The sequence below is a fragment of the Balaenoptera physalus genome (assembly GCF_965194825.1).
Source record: "Balaenoptera physalus genome assembly, chromosome: 12".
Taxonomy (NCBI): domain Eukaryota; kingdom Metazoa; phylum Chordata; class Mammalia; order Artiodactyla; family Balaenopteridae; genus Balaenoptera; species Balaenoptera physalus.
The window spans coordinates 84,459,554-84,482,749 of record NC_138897.1 but is presented as its reverse complement, the minus strand read 5'-3'; the positions used below and the strand labels follow the sequence as shown (position 1 = coordinate 84,482,749).

Below are 23,196 nucleotides of genomic sequence, written 5' to 3'. Positions count from 1 at the left end.
GCTCACTTTCCCAGCTCCCCTTGCAGTGAGGCACAGACATGTGACTCAAATCTACCAATCAGATGCACCTTCCTAGGTTAAATGGAAGCTAATGATGAGAGGAAGCAGGGACCACACCTGTCCCGTGCCTTCTCTATGCTGGCGAGTATGGCATTAGGAGCAGCTCTGTGGTGTTTTCAGAGATATCAGTGGCTGCAGTTTTAGCGGCATTGACCAGTGTCCAGAACTGTTGGTGATGACAGACATGTTACTGTAGCTGTGCCGGAGGGGACAGTAGCAGCATCTTCACTATTAGACTGCTTCTCCAGTGATTTAGGGTATATCTCCTGGCTGCACAAACTCCAAGTTTAATTTACCAGCTGGAAATTCTGCAAGCTACCCCATATCCTCTGGGTGCATTTTCTTTTGTGATAAAATTAGCCAGAGTTTGTGTCTGTTGTCTTCAGGGCTGTACTCACGCGGGCTCACTCATCTCAGCTTAGAAGACCCAGTGGTTCACTCCTCTTCCCAACTCCTCATTCAGCAATGTCATGTCAGTAGCTTAAAATTGGCAGCGATGGGAGTATTTACACCATAGAAATTGGCAAGTGCTACAAATCAGAGCTTTTTGTTTTTCAAGGAGTTGATTTATCAGCAGCACCACAGGATCTTTCCAACTAAAGCTCTGATTGATAGCCATGGAGTATCTCATTTCATCCTTGTATCCCTCCAATAAGATTTTTAAAAAATATATATATTTATTTATTTGTTTATTTGGTTGCACTGGGTCTTAGTTGTGGCTCGCCGGCTCCTTAGCTGCGGCAGGCAGGCTCCTTAGTTGCGACTTGCTGGCTTCTTAGTTGCGGCATGCGAAGTCTTAGTTACGGCTTGCATGTGGGATCTAGTTCCCTGACCAGGGATCGAACCCGGGCCCCCTGCATTGGGAGCGTGGAGTCTTAACCACTGTGCCACCAGGGAAGTCCCCCGCCAATAAGATTTTATGATCATCTTTCTACAATGAGCAATCCAAGGGAGATGAAGGGACTGTTCAACGTCATACGTCTATGAGGTGATAAATCAGGGACCTGAACTTCTGATTTCCCATCCTCTAAATCAAAATAAGGCTAATGACCACTTTTTTTTTGAAAGTGAAGATTTAAAGATAGACTGCACCAAAAAACAAACAACAAAAACCACACAAACCTCCACAATACCCAAGGGACACTGTCTGGCCTAAACTCATCCAAATCACCAAGGGTCTTGCAGAAGAGGGGTCCCTCATGGCAGAAAGTTTTCAGGTGAGAGCCTGGGTTCAGAGGCATTTCAATTGGATCTGAAGCGCAGTCTGCTTTGCAGTTAAAACTCCCTTGATGCTCTCAATGAAGAAGTAGACAGCCTTCCACATTTGGAGAGGAGTAGATTGCAGGTGCAATGAACAGGCTAGAGGGAGGCAGACAGTCTCACCTTGATGCTCTCAGAGTCCAGGTCTTGCGCTGTGGGTGCTGACAGATTTACCATTAGCAAGAGACATAGAGAGCCTCGGTGCTCACCTCCAGGGGAGAGATTTATAATGCCCACACAGCTGTTGGAGTGCAGCTCTAGCCAGATACCATGTCCTGGGCAGCTTCCGGTCTGAAGACACATCTTCACTCGTGCCGGCTCAGCCTGGAGTCTGGAACTTGGGAACAACAGAAGGAATCCTGTGGACGTTTCCCTGATGGAATCACACCACCTTGTCCCTTTGGCTTCCCCTGGACACGTGCTTGCCTATTGTGAAGAATGCCACATCCTGACCTCTGCCCAGAAGACGGGCAGGTGCACAGGGGTGCTGGGGGTGAGGACAGGAGACTGCGCATGACCCCATGCCTGCGTTCCGCTGCTCCCGGCAGGTGCCTGTGGGTCAGGCTGGAAACACCTGGAGCCAGAGCTTTACACCAGCTGCAGGGGGTGGGCACCTCCAAGACAGAGTCCTGCAGCAATAAAGATAAAAGCCTCTTCTGTTTTGTGAGACGTACTACGTGCTCTATATACATGAGTTCAAATCTTTACAACGGCCCTGCTGGGCATGCACTATACCCCCATTTCTCTGATGTTGAAACAGAGGCCTGGTGAGATTAAGAAGTATACCCAAATCCACAATCTGTAAGTGCAGAGGCAGGATCAGAACCCAGGACTGTACGATTCCAGTGCTTAGGTGTTGAACAGGGTTGAACAGTGTCCCCCCAGTTCATGTCCACCCTGAACCTGTGAATGTGACTTTAGTTGGAAATAGTTTGTGATTAGTTAAGATGAGTTCAGGCTGGAGTAGGGTGGTGTCCTTGTGAGAAGAGGGAGATTTGGACACAGAGACCACAGGGAAGGCAGTGATGGGAAGATGGAGGGGTTGAGACTGGGGTGATGTGTCTCTAAGGAACACTAAGGATGGCAAGCAACCACCAGAAGCTAGAAAGATCAAAGAAGGATCCTCCCCTAGAGACTTCGGTGGGAGCACGGCCCTGCTGACGCCTTGCTTTTAGAATTCTGGCTTCCACAACTGTGAGAACAAATTTCTAGTGTCTTCAACCATTCAGTTTGTGGTACTCTGTTACAGCAGCCCTAGGAGACTAAAACAGCTACTTTGGCAGGATGGGCTTTCATGCCAGGGGACCTGGGAGAGGCAGGGGAGACTGCTCACACACCCTGCCCTCTTCTGTCCTGACTTCATCTGTGCTCATCTCCTCTCTGCCAGGACCACACCTGGGAAGCTGTAGGACCGGGCTGCTTCCCGGCCCCTGACCAGAGAGAAACCCAAGAGAACTCTCACTGGGCCCGAAGACCCAAGGCCCAATGACTAGCCCCTTCCCCTTCCCTTTCCTTTTCCTCAGGAACCCTCCTCAACCAACCCTGTGGGCCTCTGCAGCTGCAGGTTTGATGTAAGGTGGGGGCGTTGGGGGGGAGGGAGACCCACTTCCGTCAGTAAACAGCCCTCTGGGGGCTTCTTGACTGGTAGCTGGTGGCCTGGAGGGCCTCGTGTCAATTTGGTGTGATGCTGGGCAAGTCATTTTACCTCAGAGAGGTTCCTGAGGAACCGAGCTGCACCTCAGCCTTCCAAAAACAGGTTCCACAGGCAGGGACGCCCTCCCAAGTGACAGCTCGGCAATGTTTTTCTTCTTCTGTTTTTGTTTGTTTGTCTGGGATTGGAAAGCCCTCTGCTGTCACCCTGTGTCTCTGGAGACCACCACAGCAGTTCCAAGACTCTGTGATTGGGTCCACCCTCCCAGTGGGCCCGTCTGCCAGGGAAGCACTGGAAAGGAGCGTGCCACCCTCTGCTTGAGCAAATGTCTCTCAGGAGAGGCATGGCGAGCAGACTACATATGTTACCATCATTCAATGGCATCCTTCTCTTCTAGACGGTGGTCCAGTCTCATTTCCCATTGAGTTCCCCAGATCGGGCACATAACAGTTTCTTTGTAAACATGTGTGGACTGAACAAACCCCCAACTCACCATAATCATTTTGATTGTCTCAAACCAGTCCATTCACTGATTGAATTGATCCAACCAACAGAGCTGCCATTTTGGACCTCCTACTATGGGCCTGCAGTCTGATATTTGTCATCCCAAGAGAGTGTATTACTATGGCATTGTTTGCTCAGGCCCACACAGCTGAGATGCAACAGAGGCAGGATTTGAAGCCAGGTCTGTAGAACTCTGGGGTTCCCTCCAAACCCAATCCCTTTCCAGGACACCTACTCCCCTCAAGCCAGTCACCTACTTGGGGTCTGTGGACACACAGCCTTAGTCCAGATCTTTCAGAGAGTAAATTTTTAAAAGTTCCATCTTGAAGTCAAACATTCTTGATACGGGGTTTCTCAGAAACTCTTCAGCCCACAAAATTCCCTGGGAAGCTGGGGGACGGTGACCTCTTACCAGGAAATCTTGTCGCTATTTTTATGGAGTTGATCTCATCCCTCAGCAAAAGTGACCTGGAGGGTCCAGGAGTGTGGGGTGAGTTTTCTTAGCCCCCTCAGATCATTGAGCTTTGAGTTTCTCAGGATCTCCATTGCTAGGGAAGTAGTCTTTTCATGGGGAGATGATGATGATGATGATATTATGACACTAACGATTACGACTTCTTAGGTCTGCGCCATACACTGTGCTAAACTCTTCCGCATCTACTTAGTCCTCAGTGAATCCTGTGCCAAAGGACACTATCCCCATTTCACAGACGAGAACACTGAGGTCACTCTCACAGGATTCAAACCTTATTCCAACCAATAAGCTGCCTCTTATTCGATGACACACGGATGCCTCTGGACAGAGCTGACCACAGAAGGGTCTTCCGGAATGATCTAACAGTAGCCCGCCTCCTTGGCCTGCAGAGTTTTGCCCTGGAGACATCAATAAGAGACTCAATTTACTTCTGTCCAGAAACCAGCAGGGCCTCCTTGTGCTGTGGCCCCCAGGTAAGTGGGACCCAGCATGGGGCCAAGGTTTCCTTGAGGCTCCCTTTGACCTGTCAGTGGATTCCTTCAAATCAGCCCAGTTTTCCTGTGTTTAAAAGGAGACTAATCACAGCTAAGCAGTTTGAAGTCCTGGTCTGAAAAGCATCATTATTACTCGCTTGAGGGTCTTGGCATCTCAGGGCCTGAAGAAAAAGAAAAAAAAAAAAAAACCCACATTGATTTCTAATGCAAATTGGGTTTGAAGAGGATCCCAGGCTCTCTGGAGTTCCCAGTCACCCACAGAGGAGGGCATACCCCAGGGGGGACTGTTGCCTCGGGCAAAGAATTTCCTCTTGTTAAGACGAAACCCAGATATGGTCCTTTCCCGCTTTCAGACCCCACCCGCTGCCTGCCCCTAGGAATGTACAGCCTCGACTTGACTTAAGTCAAAGCAGAATTCCCATGTCTGTGATCACAGGGCTGCTTTTCTCTCCCTTCCCCCCTTCCCTCCCACTGCCCTACCCACCATGTGTGCACACACGTCCTCACATATACACGCACGTGCGTGCACTCACAAACACACATAGTTCTCACACGGACACATACAACACACTTACAGACATTCACACACACACACACACTCATTCCCTCCCTGACCCTTCCCTGTTAGTACTTGTTTCTCTGTGGCATCATTTTCCTTGCCATTTTCTTTGTGGTTTTGCCTGCTAATCACTCCCTCTCCCCAGACCCTGGGATCTTCAGCCAATATGTCGAAATACCTGATGTATTTGCTCAGAAAGACAAGAGCAAATGCAACTCGGGTTTGATGGAAATTTGCTTCTCGTAAGTCTGCTATCAACTTCACCCTGCCCCCACCCTGCCGAAAAAAACAAAGGGAAGGAAGTGGATTCTTGAAGGCCTTCTCCCTTCCTGGCACCGGGCACAGCCTTCTCTCCCTCCCATCCACCCTCAGAGATTGAGATTATTTTTCCCATGTCTTGGTTGAGGAAGTCAAGGCACAGAGAAGCTCGGTGATTCATGTTAGGTTCATTAATTCTTTCAAAACGTATTTCTTGAGTACCTACTGTGTGCCAGGCCCTGTTCTGGCAGTGGAGGGTGCCACATTGAACAGGACAAAGAACCTGGCCCCTGCGCGCACGCTCCAAGACCAGTGAGTCGGAGAACAAGGAGCCGCCCTCTGGTTTCTGTAACTCCAGGTCCTTAATTTTTCTATGTCCCTGCAGGGCCACTTTGGTGTGCCTTACTCACTTTTGCCTTTGTGGATCCCTTCCTCCATAATTATATTTTATGGCTTCTTTGGTATAAAGACAAATATAATCTAGGCCAAATTCAAAATTAAAACATTTTCTTTGACTCTGGAAGTCAGGTTTTTTTACTTCTGATTTTCAAAGAAATGAAGACATTTTCCTGGGCCCTAGGCACTGTGCTGCTCTACATAACACGTCCATCGGGGCCCTGTGTCCCTAAACACCAGGGTGGGGTTACCTCCCCTTAAAAAGTGAGCCTTGGGACTGTTCACCATAGCTGAAAGGTGAAAATACCCAGATATCCATCAACGGATGGATAAACAAAATGTGGTCCATCCAATGGAATATTACTCAGCCATGAAAAGCAATGAAATAATGACGGATGCTACAGCATGGAAGATCTTTGAAGACACGACGCTAAGTGAAAGGAGCCAGTCACAAAAGGCCACGTATGGTAGGATTCCATCTATCTGAAAGGTCCAGAATAGGTAAATCCATAGAGATAGAAAGCAGAGTAGTGGTTGCCGGGGGCTGGGTTGGGGGGACAGGGAGTGACCACTTAACAGGTACGGAGTTTCCTTTTGGGGGTGATGAAAGTGTTTTGGAACTAGATCAGGATGGTTGTACGACCTTGTGAATGTTTATGTTATGTTCTGTGAATTCCATCTCAATTAAGACAAAATAACACTGGTGCCTGCGATTTCCCTCTCTAACTCACGCTGGAGGCTCTGGGTAGGAGCCTCTGGCCGTTCCCCCCATACTTCCATTCCCACCTCCCTCCTCCCATGTCGTGGCCTTTTCCTGGCGTGATAGAAATTACCTTGGCCGAGGAATCCTGGCTGTGCTTCCGATGTCCTGTGGGGCACAGGCCAGAGATTGCACGTGGTGACCCCAGGGCCCAATCTGGCCTGCTGATATATTTTCCTTGGCCTGTACAGCGTTCTTAAGAATTTCCAGTTAGGTGCCAACATTTCAAAACCGAGAGATTTCACATGAAACACACCCGCATATTTCCAGCTTCTCAGGAGAATTTTAGAGGCGCTCACCACTCTGGGCCCCCTTCCCTCATGGCTGTGGGAAACAGGCCGCTGCTGCTGCCCCGTTAAGAGGGGCCCTTCTCTCCAGTTTGCCACAGTTCCCACCACTCCTCATCATCTTGGACAGTGTTGGTTGCTCCTGGCTGACCCCTGTGGCATTGGATTTTGTGACCCCAGCCTTAGACAAATGACCGAACCTCTCCAGGCCTCCTCAGCAAAATCAGAAGGTGGATTAGGGGATCGTTAAGGGTCTTTTCAGCTGACAGTCTGTGATTCTTAGCTGCAAACTTGATTGTCTACCTGCAACTCTGCTGGACCTGGGAGTCTGCCTGATGTGAAGGTTTGGGGATGGAGAGTGAGAAGTTGTTCAAGGATACTCTTGGTGCCTTGCTTAAAATCCCTTTAGAGTGGTGATGTGCACCGCCCCCCACCCCCGACTCTGGGAGGAACTGGGAGTGTTGACTGTCCTTGAGAGGCATCCGTCAGACACCATCACAGTCTCCCCTTCTAGGACTGCCAGATTTAGTGAAAAACAGAAACACCTGGCACCCAGTTCGTTTGGCGTTCCAGAGGAACAATATTTTTAGTATAAGCGTATCCCATGCAGTAGTTGGGATATACTTATACTAACAAGGCAGCTTGTGTTTTATCTGGCAGCACCCCTTTTACAGAGGAGGAAAAGGAGCCTGGGAAAGGTGAGTCACTTTCCCCAGTAAGTGGCAGATCCAGGAGCCCAAGCTGGGTCAGTCTGAGTCTAGGAGACTCCTCAAGCCTGTGGCCACTAAGACTTCTGGGAGAATCAAAGTACTTGATGCACAGGAAACATGATTTTAAAAGAATAAGCCCCGCTCAGGTGGGAGAGGTGGCTACTTTTTTGTGCATCTCTCTTGCTCTCCAGACTCTTCTGTTGCCTTTCTGTTGGCACAGCGTCCAACATGGGACCCAGCACACAGTAGGTGTTCGTGCAGCATTTTGTCCCAGGGAAGCGAAAGGTGGGTTCTGCAAAGTCCTGGCATTCAGCACAGTGCCTGGTGCATAGTGGGTGCTTGATAAATATTTGATGACTGGGTGATCGTTTTTACAAGGACAGGTGACATTTCCCTGTCTGATCACTGTCAGAGGCCACCACAGTGCAGGAAGCCCACGGTGGCCGCCCACTGAAACCCATAAATCACCGCATACCTTAACGGCTGTGCCGCCACCTACGTCTGTCTCCCTCGCCTGTGAACATTCTCTGAAACTCGCTCATAATCATGACTGAAAGCAACATGTTCCCGATTTCCATATTATTAGAAAGAGGTGGAGCTCGCCATAAATGATTCAAGACGTGTCAATCAAATGACAATACAAATGATGCATTTATTTATTTTCGCCTCTCGCAGCAGACTTGCTTTGTTCCCACGTTCTCCTTCTTGGGGGTTTCTCGCGCCCTCCTTTTCTCTTTGAAGTGCGTTGGCTAATATTTTATTCATTATAGAATTTAACAAAGGCTGCATGGTGAAAGAATCCAGCGTGGTATCTCTAAGACAGTGCTTAGCAGTACCATGTGGAGACCTCAGGGCTCCACTTGGTTCCAGAAAATTCTGGTTCTTCTTCTGAGTTGATTCGGTCATTGGGGGAGCAGGGACACAGCAGTGATCAGGGCAGACACAATCCCCACCCTCGTGGAGCTGACATTCCAATGGTGACGATTTTTGTGTGCCCTAGATGGGAGTCTCAGCCCTTCTGGGCCTCTCCTCTCTGATGGTTGGTTAGGCTGCCAACTCCTACTTCAGCAGAAATCCCACGTAGCCCATTTTAAACAGTTCCTGAGTGGGGAAGGAATGAACAAATCCATCAAAATGTGCATCCTCTTTGACACTGCAGTTGCACTCCCAATAATTTATCCTGAAGAAACAATTAAGGATGTACCCAAAGACTTAACCATAAGGGGCTTCCTCTTGCTGTCTTTCTCAGTGGAGAGAAAACAGAAACCCTCTATCCGTGCAACAGACTTACAAAGTGGCTCCAGAGCCTGTGGTCTGAAGCTCTGCACCATACGCACTTGGTACATAGCTTCTAGAAAACTCTGAAAGGGTAAAGGCAAGAGCAGTGCTCTCTGGTGATTGGACCATAGGTGGTTTTGATTTTTTTCCTTTTGGCCTATGTGTGTTTTGAGTTTTCTACTAAGACCATCCACTACTTACATACCTTACCGAAAATAGAAAGTAAAAAAGAAATATCAGTATTGAAGCCAATCAATCGATGTGCTATTTCCGTGCGCCTTCTGTTGTGAATGAACCACCCCATGTCACAGCCAGAGGCACTTGTCCCCAGACCTTGTGGCCACGGGGGTTCCCTCCCTGTGCCGTCAGCCAGGGTGTACATCGCAATCCAAGTTGCCTCCTGGTGCCATGTGGGGCTTTTGAAATCAAGGCAGGTTGCATAAGGGTGGCTTGCCCTGGAGACACAGAGCTGTTTATCACCCCTGAGTTATTTTTATTGGTGTGTAAACCGAGCTCTCCTCCTTGGGAACTTCCTGAGGCTGTAGAGAATCCTGAAACCCCTGCCGAGGGAGGATGGGGTTGGCCAGAGCTGGCCTGGGATTTTGCAGGAGGCCCCCTGTCCAGAGTCAGAAAAAGGTGTCAAAAGGAACTTGACGCCTGGCCTGGCATCCTGGGTGTCTGCCAGACCTGTCTGGTGGAGGAGATGATGATGATGATCATGGTGATGTTACAAATAAAGCAGATAGTCCTTGCTTTACACAGTCATGCAGACCGTAAGAACATGCAGCTGAAATTGTTCAAAACGATCTTAAAAATCAATGCGATAAAATAAGATTATTCTGTGACCTTTAACATTTTTTGTCAAAACATTGAAAACTCTCTTACTGTCAGTTATAAACGTTTAAGGAAATGAAAAACTAGTAAAACTAACATGTATTTAGTATACTTCAATTTAGAACATTGCAAACGTTTAGAACTAAGTGTGGTATTTCCTTGTATAAAAATTATCAAGAATAGTTGGAACAGCAGTTGCCTTCTTCTTCTGGTTGTTTAACTAATAATACAGAGGGAGCATCTTTTATATGCCTTGGCAAATTGTCATCTTCCTTTCTAAGACTGGCTCCGTTTCCAACATTTTATCCTTTGTACTTTCAATGTTGTGAAATATCTCAGAGTTCCTGCCGGCCTCACTTCCTCTGGGATATCTTCATCCTTTCTGTCACAGCCACTTCCCTCATTCATGTCAGTAAATCTGTCTTCCTCTGGCAGCAGGTCTAGAGGCTCTTAAATGGATACAGTGTCAACATTCCCATGACGATCTATTTCTTCTATAAGCCTGTAATCCTCTCATGGTTAATTTTATATCAATTTGGCTGGGCCCTGGTACCCAGATATTTGGTCAAACATTATTCTGGATACTTCTGTGAAGGTATTTTTCAGATGCAATTAACATTTAAATTGGCGGACTTTGAGTAAAGCAGATTACCCTCCTTAATATGGGTGGGCCTCATCCAATCAGTTGAAGGTCTTAACAGAAGAAGACTGACCTCCCTCAAGGAAGAGAGAATTCTGCCAGCTGATGGCTTTTAGACTTAAGCTGCAGCATGAACTGTCTCTCTAATCGACCAGCCTACCCTGGAGATTTTGTACTTACTAACCTCCTTTATCTATCTATCTATCTATCTATCTATCTATCTATCTATCTATCTATCTATCTATGGAGAGTATATCATATCTGTGCATAACTGATATATATGTGTATATATACATATATCTCATATGTATACATATATACCTCATATATCATCTATTATTCCTGTTTCTCTGGAGAAGCCCAACCCCTGATGTTCCCCCATGACAAACCCCATTGAAGCTTGATTCAAATCTCATTTCCAGCTTCACTTCTTCATTTCTTTGCTGCACTGCACTTTCATCTTTGTTGGCCAATTCTTTCTTTTTATTATCTATTTGTGTAAAATGTCTGAGAGACAGGGAGGGAACACAGCTACACGCTCAGCTGTCCGTATGTCGACTGAATGGCAGATGCTCAGTGACCAGTCACCAACAGACTTGGAAAGAAGTGACGTGATGGGTCACTGACCGTGACGCACATCAGTGATTTACATAGTGATCTGGGAACTGAAGAGCTAGCAGCAAAGTTTGTACTTTGTGCAATCACTCACACTTAATATGCTGTGGTCAGTGAAATTTGAACCATATGGTGGGGGGGCGGCCAGTGCTATTTTTTTAAACTTGGTAACTGAAGTTCATGCATATCACAACCATGCAAAAGCAAGGACTGCTGTAATAATAAATAATAGCCAAGACTTCATGCCACCTATGAGTCACGAGCCCTTGGGCCAAAGACATGGCCTTTCAGAGCCTTTCAGAGCCTCAGCGTCCCCATCTGTAAAAGGAAGGATCAAGTCCTACCTCATAAAGATCAAATGAGATAATAATACATGTAAAGTGCATCATAACTGGCACACGGCAAGTACTCAATAAATGTGAACTCGCCTCCTTGTTACCAAGCAGACGTTCCAGCACTTACACCGAACTGGAATTGTGTGCTCTCCATCTCCCCAGTGCACTGGGAGCTACTTTAGGAAAATGAACTTTTCAAGCTCTGGCCTCTGCTTCCAGAGCAGTGCCTGGCACAGAGTAGGTGCCCATTAAATGCTTGTTAAATGAGTGAATAAAAACCAAGACGAGCTTGTTCCCCAGCTGCCCATGTTAAATGTAGCTGCAGAGAGTAGCCAATAACATTGACTGAGAACTTGCCATGTGCCAGCAACTCATGGTGCCAGGTCCTTTATGTGCATTATCCAGTTCACCATCCAAGCAGCCCCGTAAGGTGGGTGTTGTTACCATCTATGTATTTAAGTTCCAGAGAGGCAGGGCTGGGGTTTCCACCCAGCCTGCAGGACCCACCAGTGTATGAGCCCTGTCCAGCAGGGTCCGGCATGCCAGCAAGTGGCAGGGGGAGGCAACGGGGTGCGGGAGGGGCGGGGGAGTGCTGTCTAAAGGGTGGGTCCTCATCCACAGGCTGCAGACCTGCAGTGATTGTGGAGCTATACCAGCCTTTGGCACTGCCCTTTTTGCTCAGAGAGGCTTCTTTCTGTAACACTGCACCTCGTCAGTCCTTACCACCTCCCGCTGAGTCCCTTCCCTTGTGTCCTCCCGTCCAAATCCGCCCGCCCGGCCCAGGTTTCATGGCTCCAGGCTCCTGCTCCCTGTGCTGACCATGGGCGGTGCTGGGTTACTCAGCTAAACAGATCCTCGCTCCCCCTTGACCACCCAAGTCACCGCTGAAGCAATTATTTAGGGAACCAGATGCAGCCGCGGGACAACTCATCTGTTGCTAAATTGAGCCGTTATTTAATTTTTTATTGTTCTTCAAGTTTTCACAAGTGGGTTGTTTTGTAAGCTTCCCTTACACTCCCTGAAGTGGCTCTCCCTGCCACTCCAGGCGCAATGCACAATAGGTATTCAAGAAAGTCTTGTTTGGTTTTCCTGTTGTATTATCTCTCCTGGAAAATCGAACAGCTTGCACCTCCAGAGATAGAAGAAAGAGGAGTAGATCTTGTCGCCATGTCTGGGGAGCCCGAGGACTAGTGCCACCCACCTGTCAACCCTCTCCCACCTCCCAGTACCCAGGGGACCCCTAGGGCACCAAGTTTGAAAAGCCCTCGACCATTTCCTCAATTGGCTGACTTGTCTGTTTTCTGTAAACTTCCTGAGAGCAGCAAGGATGAAAAAACAAAACAAAAAAACAGCAAGAACTTGGAGCCAGACCCAATTTGCCTGCTCGCTCTGCTACTTACTACATGCTTGAATTGCAATAAGCCCTTTAACCCTTAACCTCATGGGGCCTCAGTTTTCTCCTCTGCAAAATGGGGAGAATCATAAATACCTGCTTTATAGCATTGTTACGATGATCAAATTAGCTACTCAAATACCGTTTAAAATTACCAAACGTGAGTGGATCTTTCTCCCGCAATGGTCTGTACGCAATAGGCACTAAAGAGATATTGGATGAGTGTAAGTTGACAGGTCACATTTCCTGAGACCTTTAGGAGCAGACTGAATGGTGGAAATCTCAGGTGCAGTGACTGGCCTGTGGGTGATTTGGGGGTGGGGGGGGTGGGAGGGGGGATTCCTCTGTGCCCCTTCAATCATCTCCATGGCACAACTACTACTCTGTTTACACGTCAGACTAGTCTTGTCTCCAATACCTCTCTGGGTCTGGGCAGCAGTTCTTCCCTAAGAGGGAGAAAGAGGAACTAGTGAATTCATAGATAGCATCATCCCACCCCACTTCCCAGGGCACCCCTCCAAGCTTCCTTCTCTCCTTGGCATATGTTGGGTGGAGCCAGCTTCCTGTGGCCCCAGAAAGGAAAGCTGGGCTCCAGTCTACACGAATTTAGGTGCCTGGGGTTTGCCAGCTCACAACTGGGTGATCTATTCCAATACGTTTCTCGAGAGATGCATTAGCTGAGCATTTACTATGTGCTAAGAATTTTACATGTGTTCATGAATCCTCACAACAAACCTGCAAGATGAGCACCATTGTTAACCCCATTTTACAGATGAGAAACTGAGGCTTAGCAATGAAAGGGAACCAGGAAGGGGCTGAGTCAGGATTTTGGGCCAAATCTGATGGACTCCAGAGCACTTGCACTAACCACTGCCCTGCACTGCTCCTAATGCCTAAGCCTCCCTCAGGACCCATGGTCACACCGTCATGGTCTGGGTAATGCTCACACTTCCAATGGGGCTCCCTTGTTGGTCCTCATAAAAGGAGAAAAACAGGCTATTTCAGCCCCAGACTCTGACCTTGTGCCTGAGGGTCTTCAGGTCTGACTCTTTGTGTTTTGCAGCTGGGTTTCCCTGATCCTCTGGGGGCCTTGGCGCTCACTCATCAGTTTAAAATTTGACACATAATGATGGATCAGTCATGCTATGCCATGCACTATGCAGGGCACTGAGATTATAGATATGGTGCCTGCCTGCAAGGGACAGAAAGTAAACAGATGATGGTCTTTGGGATGAAGGCCCTCCTGCTGTCTCATGGGGTGGAGTCCAAACCCAGTAAAGGAGACTCATAGAATCCCAAAGTTTGGCAATCTGTCCTTTTCTCCTGTTTTAGTTACCTATAGCTGCCTAAAAATATTCCCACGGTTTAGAGGCTTCAAACAACACATATCTATTATCTCACAGTTTTTGTGGATCTGGAGTCCAGGCAAGGTTTATCTTGGCCCTCTGCTTAACATCCCTTACTACAGTCAAGAGGTCAGCTGGGGCTGTGATCTCATCTGAAGCTGCAGCTGTGGAAGGAGAGGGGCAAAGGCACCCATTAGGGTCTTGCCTCAGAGGGAATAGCTAAAAGGTACCTTTATCGCTGGGAATACTAACCCCCATTGGCTTTTCTACAACTTACCAAGCTGGAAGAGTATCTATCTTCTTGTAGCCTTAACTTACATTACAAAATACCCTCCACCAAATGCAAATTAAGAAACAATGAGATACCATTTTACACCCATTAGATTATCAAAAATGAACAAAATCTTATGATTTCAAGTGTTGGCAAGAATGTGATGAAATTAGAATTCTTATTTGTTGCTGGTGGGTTGGCAGTTGCTAGTGGATTAGAAATTTGGAAATATCAAGCAAAACTAAAGATACATATACCCTATGCCTCAGCAAATACATTTCTACATGTATGTCCTAGAGAAGCTTTCACATGCATACACAGACACACGCAAAAATGTTTATTATAGTATTATTGATAAGAACAAAAAATTAGAAAACAATAACTGTCTCTTACTAAGAGGGTAGATTAATAACTGGTGGTTTATTTACAAATTAAATACTATTCAGCAGTTAACATGAATAAATTTGGTCTCAACATACATATAAAAATGAAACCATAAGAGAACAAGTGGATTGTTAAATTTTATACATGTATGGGAACACTTCCAGAATGGGAAAGGACCTCTGAAATCCTGCCTCTCCATAAAAGCAACAAGAACACTATAAAAAATTTTGTCAAAATCAACTTTTTGAGGACTCTGGAAATTAACTAAAGGCTTACAACAACCTAAAGATGATTTTTTTAATGGCTGAATTTCAGCGACAACAGTGAGCTTCGCAATGTTTTAACTTACCCTAATTCCATCCTCCTCCCCCTAGCAGCTGCTGGAGGGATCAGATGGGTTTAGAGCTCCCCAGAAGTCCCATCCCCAGAGAACTGTCATCATTTAACCAGTCTGGTGGCTTGCTGGAAAGCTCCATTCTTAGGGCTTGTCTTTATCTGACCTGACTCAGAACTCACCCAGTTCTATAGCCATGGCATTTGTCAAAAACAGTCAGTGGCAATTTTTTAACATCACAGTCACCCAAGGCAGATTTACCATTTAGGGTTAAAAGAGGCTGACCAGGGACTTCCCTGGTGGTCCAGTGGTTAAGAATCCACCTTCCAACACAGGGGACGTGGATTCAATCCCTGGTTGGGGAACTAAGATCCCACATGCCATGGGGCAGCTAAGCCCATGTGCCACAACTAGAGAGCCCGTGTGCCGCAATGAAAGATGCCACATGCCACAACGAAAGATCCTGCGTGCTGCAACGAAGATCCTGCGTGCTACAATGAAGATCCCGTGTGCCGCAACTAAAAAAACCCGATGTAGCCAAATAAAGAAATATTAAAAAAAAAAAAAAAAAAAAAACAACCAAAACAGAGCTATCAGCTGTCTGTAGGGGGCTTTGAAAAGCTCTGATATAAACCTGGGAATCTAGAAGGCCATGCACGTATGCAAGACTATGTGTATGCTCAAGAAATACGTTAGAAGGCCCTTATGTCTCAACTCTAGCTGACCTTGAGGAGCTTTACAAGCAGAAGTGAAGGTATTTACAAAAACTGCCTGCCACAGCATGGAATGTATACCCCAACACACATAAGCCTTCAGCAAAGATTGGGAGACTAACTGATTCAAGGCATTTAAGAAAATCTCTGTTCAATAAAAAGCTGACCACTAAGCTAGCCAAGTAGAGATTTCAGTGACCATGCACAACAAAAATCAAAGACTTCACAGAATAAGTACAGGAAAGTCACTAAACAAACAGTAACAACAACAAACAGCAAAAGCAAAAGCCCTGGGGGAGGAAGTCTGATTTCTAGAGTTGCCATATTATATTACTAAAAATGTCCAGTTTTCTATAAAAAATATAAGACATTCAAAAAACCAGGAATATATGGTTCATACACAGGAATTAGTCCCTTGGAAAACCAAGACATTGGACTTACTAGACAAAGATTTTAAATCAGCTGTTTTAAATTTGTTCAAAGAACTAAAATAAACCATGTCTAAAGCATAAAAGGAAAGTATGAGATGAGGTATTGCCAAATAGAGATATCAATAAAGGGATAGAAATTATTTTTTAAAGACCCACATAGATATTCTTGTGTTGAAAATTGCAGTGCCATAATTAGAATGAAAAATTCAATGGAGGGACTCAAGAGCAGATCTGAGTTGGCAGAAGAAAGAATTAGCAAACTTGAAGACAGGTGAGTTGAGAGTATCCAGTTTGAGCAACAGAAAGAAAAATGAAGATAAATGAACAGAGCCTCAGAGACCTGTGGTATACCATCAAACGTACTAACTATGCATAATGGGAGTCCCAAAAGGAAAAGAGAGAAAGGGGCAGAAGGAATATCTGAATAATAATAATATCACAAATTTGATTTAAAACAAACTAATCTCACATCCAAGAAGCTTAACAAACTCCAAGTAGAGTAAACTCAAAGAATCCATATCTAGACACAGATATGTTGCAGATAGTCAAACTGTCAAAAGGGAAGACCAAGAGAAAATCTCGAAAGCAGAGAAAAGTGGCCCATCACCTCAATAAGATTCACAGTGGATTTCTCATCAGAAATCATGAAGTTTGGGAAGCAGTGGGATGACATATTCAGGATACCGAAAGGAAGACTGCCAACAAAGGATTCCATACACAGTATATCTATCCTTCAAAAATGAAGATGAAATTAAGACATTGACAAATAAACAAAAATAAAGAATATTTATTGCTAGGAGACCTGCCCTACAAGAAATACTTTAGCATTAATCATTCAGGTTAAAATGAAAGGAACCTACACATTAGCTTGAATCCACAGAAAGAAATTAAGAGCACATGTACAGGTAATTACATAGGTAAATATAAAATAATGCATAAATGTATTTTTCTTTTCCTTTCTTATTTAAAAGACAACTGCAGGGCTTCCCTGGTGGCTCAGCAGTTAAGTATCCGCCTGCCAATGCAGGGGACATGGGTTCGCGCCCTGGTGCAGGAAGATCCCACATGCCGCAGGGCAACTAAGCCCGTGCACCACAACTACTGAGCCTGTGCTCTAGAGCCCATGAGCCACAACTACTGAGCCCACATGCCACAACTACTGAAGCCCGCGTGCCTAGAGCCTGTGCTCCGCAACAAGAGAAGCCACTGCAATAAGAAGCCTGTGCACCACAAGGAAGAGTAGCCCCCGCTCGCCACAACTAGAGAGAGCCCGTGCGCAGCAATGAAGACCCAACGCAGCCAAAAATAAATAAATTAATTAATTAAATAAATTTATTTATTTATTATTATTAATAAAAGACAACTGCATAAAGTCATAAGTACTAACTTGTGTTAATGGGCTTATAATGTGAAAGATGTAATTTTTCTGTGCATTGTGTTCTGAGACAGCAATGCACAAAGGAGGGAGTAAAGAACAAGCTATAGTTTTTTTTTTATAAATTTATTTATTTTATTTATTTATTTTTGGCTGCGTTGGGTCTTCATTGCTGTGCACGGGCTCTCTCTAGTTGCGGCGAGTGGGGGATACTCTTCATTGCGGTGCACCTGCTTCTCATTGCGGTGGCTTCTCTTGTTGTGCAGCACAGGCTCTAGGCACACAGGCTTCAGTAGTGTGGCTCGCGGGCTCTAGAGCTCAGGCTCAGTAGTTGTGGCTCACGGGCTTAGTTGCTCCGCGGCATGTGGGATCTTCCCGGACCAGGGCTCGAACACATGGCCCCTGCATTGGCAGGCGGATTCTTAACCACTGCACCACCAGGGAAACCCTGAACTAGATTGTTTTAAATGAAGGTGTTATATGTAATCCCCAGGGCAACCACTAAGAAAATAACTCAAAAAATATAGTAAAAGAAATAACAAGGGAATTAAAATGGTATACTAGAAAATATCTATTTAACACAAAAGGAGGCCGTAATAGAGAAAAAGAGGTAAAAAAAAAAGGACATAGACTCATAGAAAACAAATAGACAAATTACAGACACCTCATCTGTAATTACATTAAACTCTACCTTGTCGGTAATTATATTAAATGTAAGTGAACTAAACATGCCACTCAAAAGGCAGAAATGAGCAGGGTGAATTTTAAAAATCCAACTACATGCTATCTACATAGACAGAGTTTAGATGCAAAGATACAAGTAGATTGAAAGTAAAAGGATAGAAAATGATATACCATGCAAACAGTAGCCAAAAGGGAACTGGAATGGCTATACAAATATCAGGCAAAATGGACATTAAGAAAAAAAACTGTACTTGAGACAAAGAAGGACATTTCATAATGATAATCAATCATGGAGGCAACAGACCCCTGAAATGCATGAAGCAAAAACTGACAGAAATGCGAGGAGAACTAGACTACTCAGCAATAAAAGCTGGAGACGTCAGTACTGTACTATCCAAAAGGGAGAAGATTAACAAAGAAATAGAAGACTTGAACAGTACTATAAACCAACCAGGCCTCTTAGATGTCTAGAACACTTCACCCCAAAACATCAGAAACCATTCTTCTCAAGTGCACATGGAACATTCTCTAGGCTAGACCATATCCTAGGCCTTTGAAAAATTCTCATTAAATTTTAAGGGATTTGATATGTAACTAAATAAACTTCCTATGAAGAAAAGCCCAGGCACAGGTGGCTTCACTGGTGAATTCTACCTAACTTTTTTTTTTTTTTGGCTGTGTTGGGTCTTCGTTTCTGTGTGAGGGCTTTCTCCAGTTGCGGCAAGCGGGGGTCACTCTTCATCGCGGTGCGCGGGCCTCCCACTATCGTGGCCTCTCTTGTTGTGGAGCACAGGCTCCAGACGCGCAGGCTCAGTAGTTGTGGCTCACAGGCCCAGTTGCTCCGCGGCATGTGGGATCTTCCCGGACCAGGGCTCAAACCCGTGTCCCCGGCATTAACAGGCAGACTGTCAACCACTGCGCCACCAGGGAAGCCCTCTACCTAACATTTAAAGAATAATTAACACTGATCCTTCATACACTCTCCCAAAAAATAGAAGAAGAGAGAATACTTCCCAAATCATTCTATGTGGCCAGTATTACCAAGATACCCAAACCAAAGACATCAAAAGAAAAGTATAGACCAATATCTCTTGTAAATATGGATGCAGAGCTTCTCAACAAAGCAAACCAAATCCAGCAACATATAAAATGGATTATACACCATGACCAAGTGGGATTTATTCCAGGAACGCAAGATTGGTTTAACATTAAAAAACTAATCAATGTAATGTGCCATATTAATAGAATAAAGGGGAAAATCCACACAATCATTTCAATAGGTGCAGAAAGAGTATTTGACAAAGTCCAACATCCTTTCATGATTTAAAAAAACACTCAAAAACTAGGAATAGAAGGGAACTTCTTCAATCTGATAAAGGGCATCTATGAAAAACCCCACAGCTAACCTCATACTTAATGATGAAAGACTGAATAATTTCTCTCTAAGATCAGAAGCAAGACAAGGATATCCACTGTCACCACTTCTATTCAACATTGTACTGGAGGTTTTAGCTGGGGCAATTAAGCAAGAGGAAGAAATAAAAGGAAACCAGATTAGAAAGGAAGATGTAAAACTATCTCTGTTTGCAGATGGCATGATCTTGTACATAGAAAATCCTAAGGAATCCACAAATGCAAAAAGCAAAGACAAAAAACTATTAGAACTTTAAAACGAGTTAAGCAAGGTTGTAGGATACAAGATCAATATACAATAATCAATTGTATTTCTATAATTAGCAATTAACATTCTGAAAATAAAATTAAGAAAACAATTCCACTTGCAATGGCAAAAAAAGGATAAAATACTTAGGGATACATTTAACAAAAGAAGTACAAGACTTGAATATTAAAAACTATAAAATGCCATTGAAAAATTAAAGACCTAAGTAAATTGAAAGAAATCCCATGATTATAAGTTGAAAGACATAATATTATTACGATGGCAATACCACCCAAATTAATCTACATATTCAATGCAATCTCTATCAAAATTCCAACTGCCTTTTCCGTAGAAACTGACAAGCTGATGTTACTATTTAGATGGAAATGCAAGAGATCTAGAAGAGCCAAAACTCTTGAAAAAGAAGAACAGGGGACTTCCCTGGCAGTCCAGTGGTTAAGACTCCGCACTTCCACTGCAGGGGTCTCGGGTTTGATCCCCGGTCGGGGAACTAAGATCCCACATGCTGTGTGGCACGGCCAAAAGAAAAAGAAGAACAAAGTTGGAGGACTTACACTTCCCTATTTCAAAACTTACTGCAAAGCTAAAATAATCAAGACAGTGTGGCACTAGTATAAGAACAGACATACAGATCAATGAAATAGAATTAAGAGTCCAGAAATTAACCTTTACATTTTGTTCAATTGATTTTCAACAAGGGTGCCAAGACAATTCAGTGGACAAAGAACAATCTTTTCCACAAATTGTGCTGGGACACATGTAAGAATGATGTCCACATGTGTGAGAATGAAGCTGGAACCCTACTTTATACCATCTACAAAAATTAACTCAGAATGGATCAAAGGTCTCAACATAAGAGCTAAAACTGTAAAATTCTTAGAAGAAAACATAAGCATAAATCTTCATGACCCTGGACTAGGCAGTGGTTTCTTAGAAATGACATGAAAGTAAAAGCTAAAGTGACAAATGGAAAACATAAATTGGACATTATCAATATTTAAAACTTTTGTGCATTCTTCCCCAGAAAGGGAGAAAATATTTGCAATTCATATATCTGACAAAGGACCTGTATCCAGAATATATTTTTTTTATTTATTTATTTTTAATTAGGAAATATATTTTATTTTTTTAATTAAAAAAAATTTTTTATGTCTTTATTGGAGTATAATTGCTTTACAGTGTTGTGTTAGTTTCTGCTGTACAACAAAGTGAATCCGCTATATGTATACATATATCTCCATATCTCCTCCCTCTTGAGCATCCCTCCCACCCTCCCTATCCCACTGCTCTAGGTCATCAGAAAGCATCGAGCTGATCTCCCTGTGCTATGCAGCAGCTTCCCACTAGCTATCTATTTTACATTTGGTAGTGTATATATGTCAGTGCCACTGTCTCACTTTGTCCCAGCTTCCCCTTCTCCCCCGTGTCCTCAAGTCCATTCTCTACGTCTGCATCTTTTTTTTTTTTTATAAATTTATTTATTTATTTTTGGCTGTGTTGGGTCTTCGTTTCTATGTGAGGGCTTTCTCTAGTTGCGGCAAGCGGGGCCACTCTTCATCGCTGTGCGCGGGCCTCTCATTGTCGCGGCCTCTCTTGTTGTGGAGCACAGGCTCCAGATGCGCAGGCTCAGTAGTTGTGGCTCATGGGCCCAGTTGCTCCGTGGCATGTGGGATCTTCCCAGACCAGGGCTTGAACCCGCGTCCCCTGCATTGGCAGGCAGATTCTCAACCACTGTGCCACCAGGGAAGCCCTACGTCTGCATCTTTACAGAATATATTTTTAAAAATTCTTACCACTCAATAATAAAAAGAAAAATAACCCAATTTTTTAAATAGGCAAAAGGATTTGAATAAATATGTCTCAAATGAAAATATACACAAATGGCCAATAAACACATGAAAAGGTGCTCAATATCCTTAACCAACAGAAAAATGAAAATCTAAACGTCAATGAGATACCACTTCACATGCACTAGGATGGCTAAAATCAAAAAGATAGCCAGTAACAAGTATTGGCAAGGATGGGGAGAAATTGGAACCCTTATCATTGCTGGTAGCAAAGTAAAATGATGCAGACACTTTGGAAAACAGTTAAGCAGTTCCTCAAAAGGTTAAACATAGAGTTACCATGTGACCTAGTAATTCCACTCCTAAGTATATCCTGAAGAGAATTGAAACACATGTCCACACAAAAACGTGTACACGAATGTTCACAGCAGCATTATTCATAATAACCAAAAAGTGGAAACAACCCAAATGTCCACCAGCTGATGATAGGATAAACAAAATGTGGGCTATCCATACAATGGAATATAATTCAGCCATAAAAAGGAATGAAATATTGATACATGCACGCTACAACATAGGTGAACCTTGAAAACATTATGCTAAACTAAAGATCCCCAATGACCACATATATTTCATTTATATGGAGTGTCCCGAATAGACAAATCCATAGAGACAGGAAGTAGACTAGTGCTTGCCAGAGGTAGGAGGGAAAGGAAAGGTGGGAGCAGGGGTGTGATTGTTAATAGGTATGGGCTTCTTTCTGGGGTAATGAAGATGGTCTGGAATTAGATACTGGTGATGGTTTTACAATTCTGTCAATATACTAAAAGCCACTGAATTGTACACTTTAAAAGGATGAGTTTTATGATGTGTGAATTATATCTTTATAAAGCTGCAGATTTTAAAAGGGATAAATACCATGTGATACCATTCATGTAAAATTTTAAAAACATACAGGAACTGTCAATTGTTTAAAGTTACATACACATGCAGTGAAAGTATAACAACATGCACGAGAGTGAAAGACCAAATTCAGGACTGTGGTTCTCTCTAAGGAGAGAAGGAAGGGAAGGGATGTGTTTGTTATGTTTTATATCTTTTTTTTTTTTTTTTTTCCGAGACAGAGATCAGAACAATTACGGGAAAATGTTAACATCTGTTAAATTGGGGTTCTGGGTAGATGGATGTCTGTTATTTTATGTTCTGTACTTTTTAATGTTTAGAAGCATTAATGATTATAAGTTTTAGGGGGCAAATGAACCCTTCTATTTCCTAAGCCTGTAGCAAGTTGAATGGTGGCCCCCAAAAGATATTTCCACTTGTGGATGTGACCTTATTTGAAAAACAGGTCTTTATAGATGTAATAAAGTTAAGGATCTCAAGATGAGATTATCCTGGATTGGGGGGGGGGGGTGTCCCTAAATCTGAAGACAAGTGTCCTTATAAGAGGAGAAAAGAGAAGGCGGGGAGATGCACATAGAGGAGAAGGCCACGTTAAGACAGAGACTAGTTTGTGGTCATTTGTTACAGCAGCCACTGGAAACTCATACACTGCCCGTTTCTTCCTGCTCAGCTGGCCCCTCCTTCTCCCAGGCACTGCCCCCACCGTCCCAGAAGTCCACAGCCTTTCCTCTCTGCTCAGTTTCCCTCTTGCTCAGCCAAATCATCTTCCCCGCTGCAA

General features: G+C 44.3%; 1 protein-coding gene across 4 annotated transcripts in view; it reads left to right on the top strand.

Moving 5' to 3' along the window:
- The window catches only part of SPRING1 (SREBF pathway regulator in golgi 1), a 316,969-nt gene that overhangs the window by 226,847 nt on the left and 66,926 nt on the right, over positions 1 to 23,196 (top strand). For 2 of the 4 annotated variants that reach the window (XM_082416879.1, XM_082416858.1), the window contains one exon: positions 447 to 592. The exons of the other annotated variants lie outside the window; for them this stretch is intronic. In XM_082416879.1, the coding sequence (XP_082273005.1) occupies positions 447 to 577 (131 nt within the window). In that variant the 3' untranslated portion in view covers positions 578 to 592. Of the gene's footprint in view, positions 1 to 446; positions 593 to 23,196 lie in introns of those variants that run through there. 4 annotated transcript variants of the gene reach the window in all.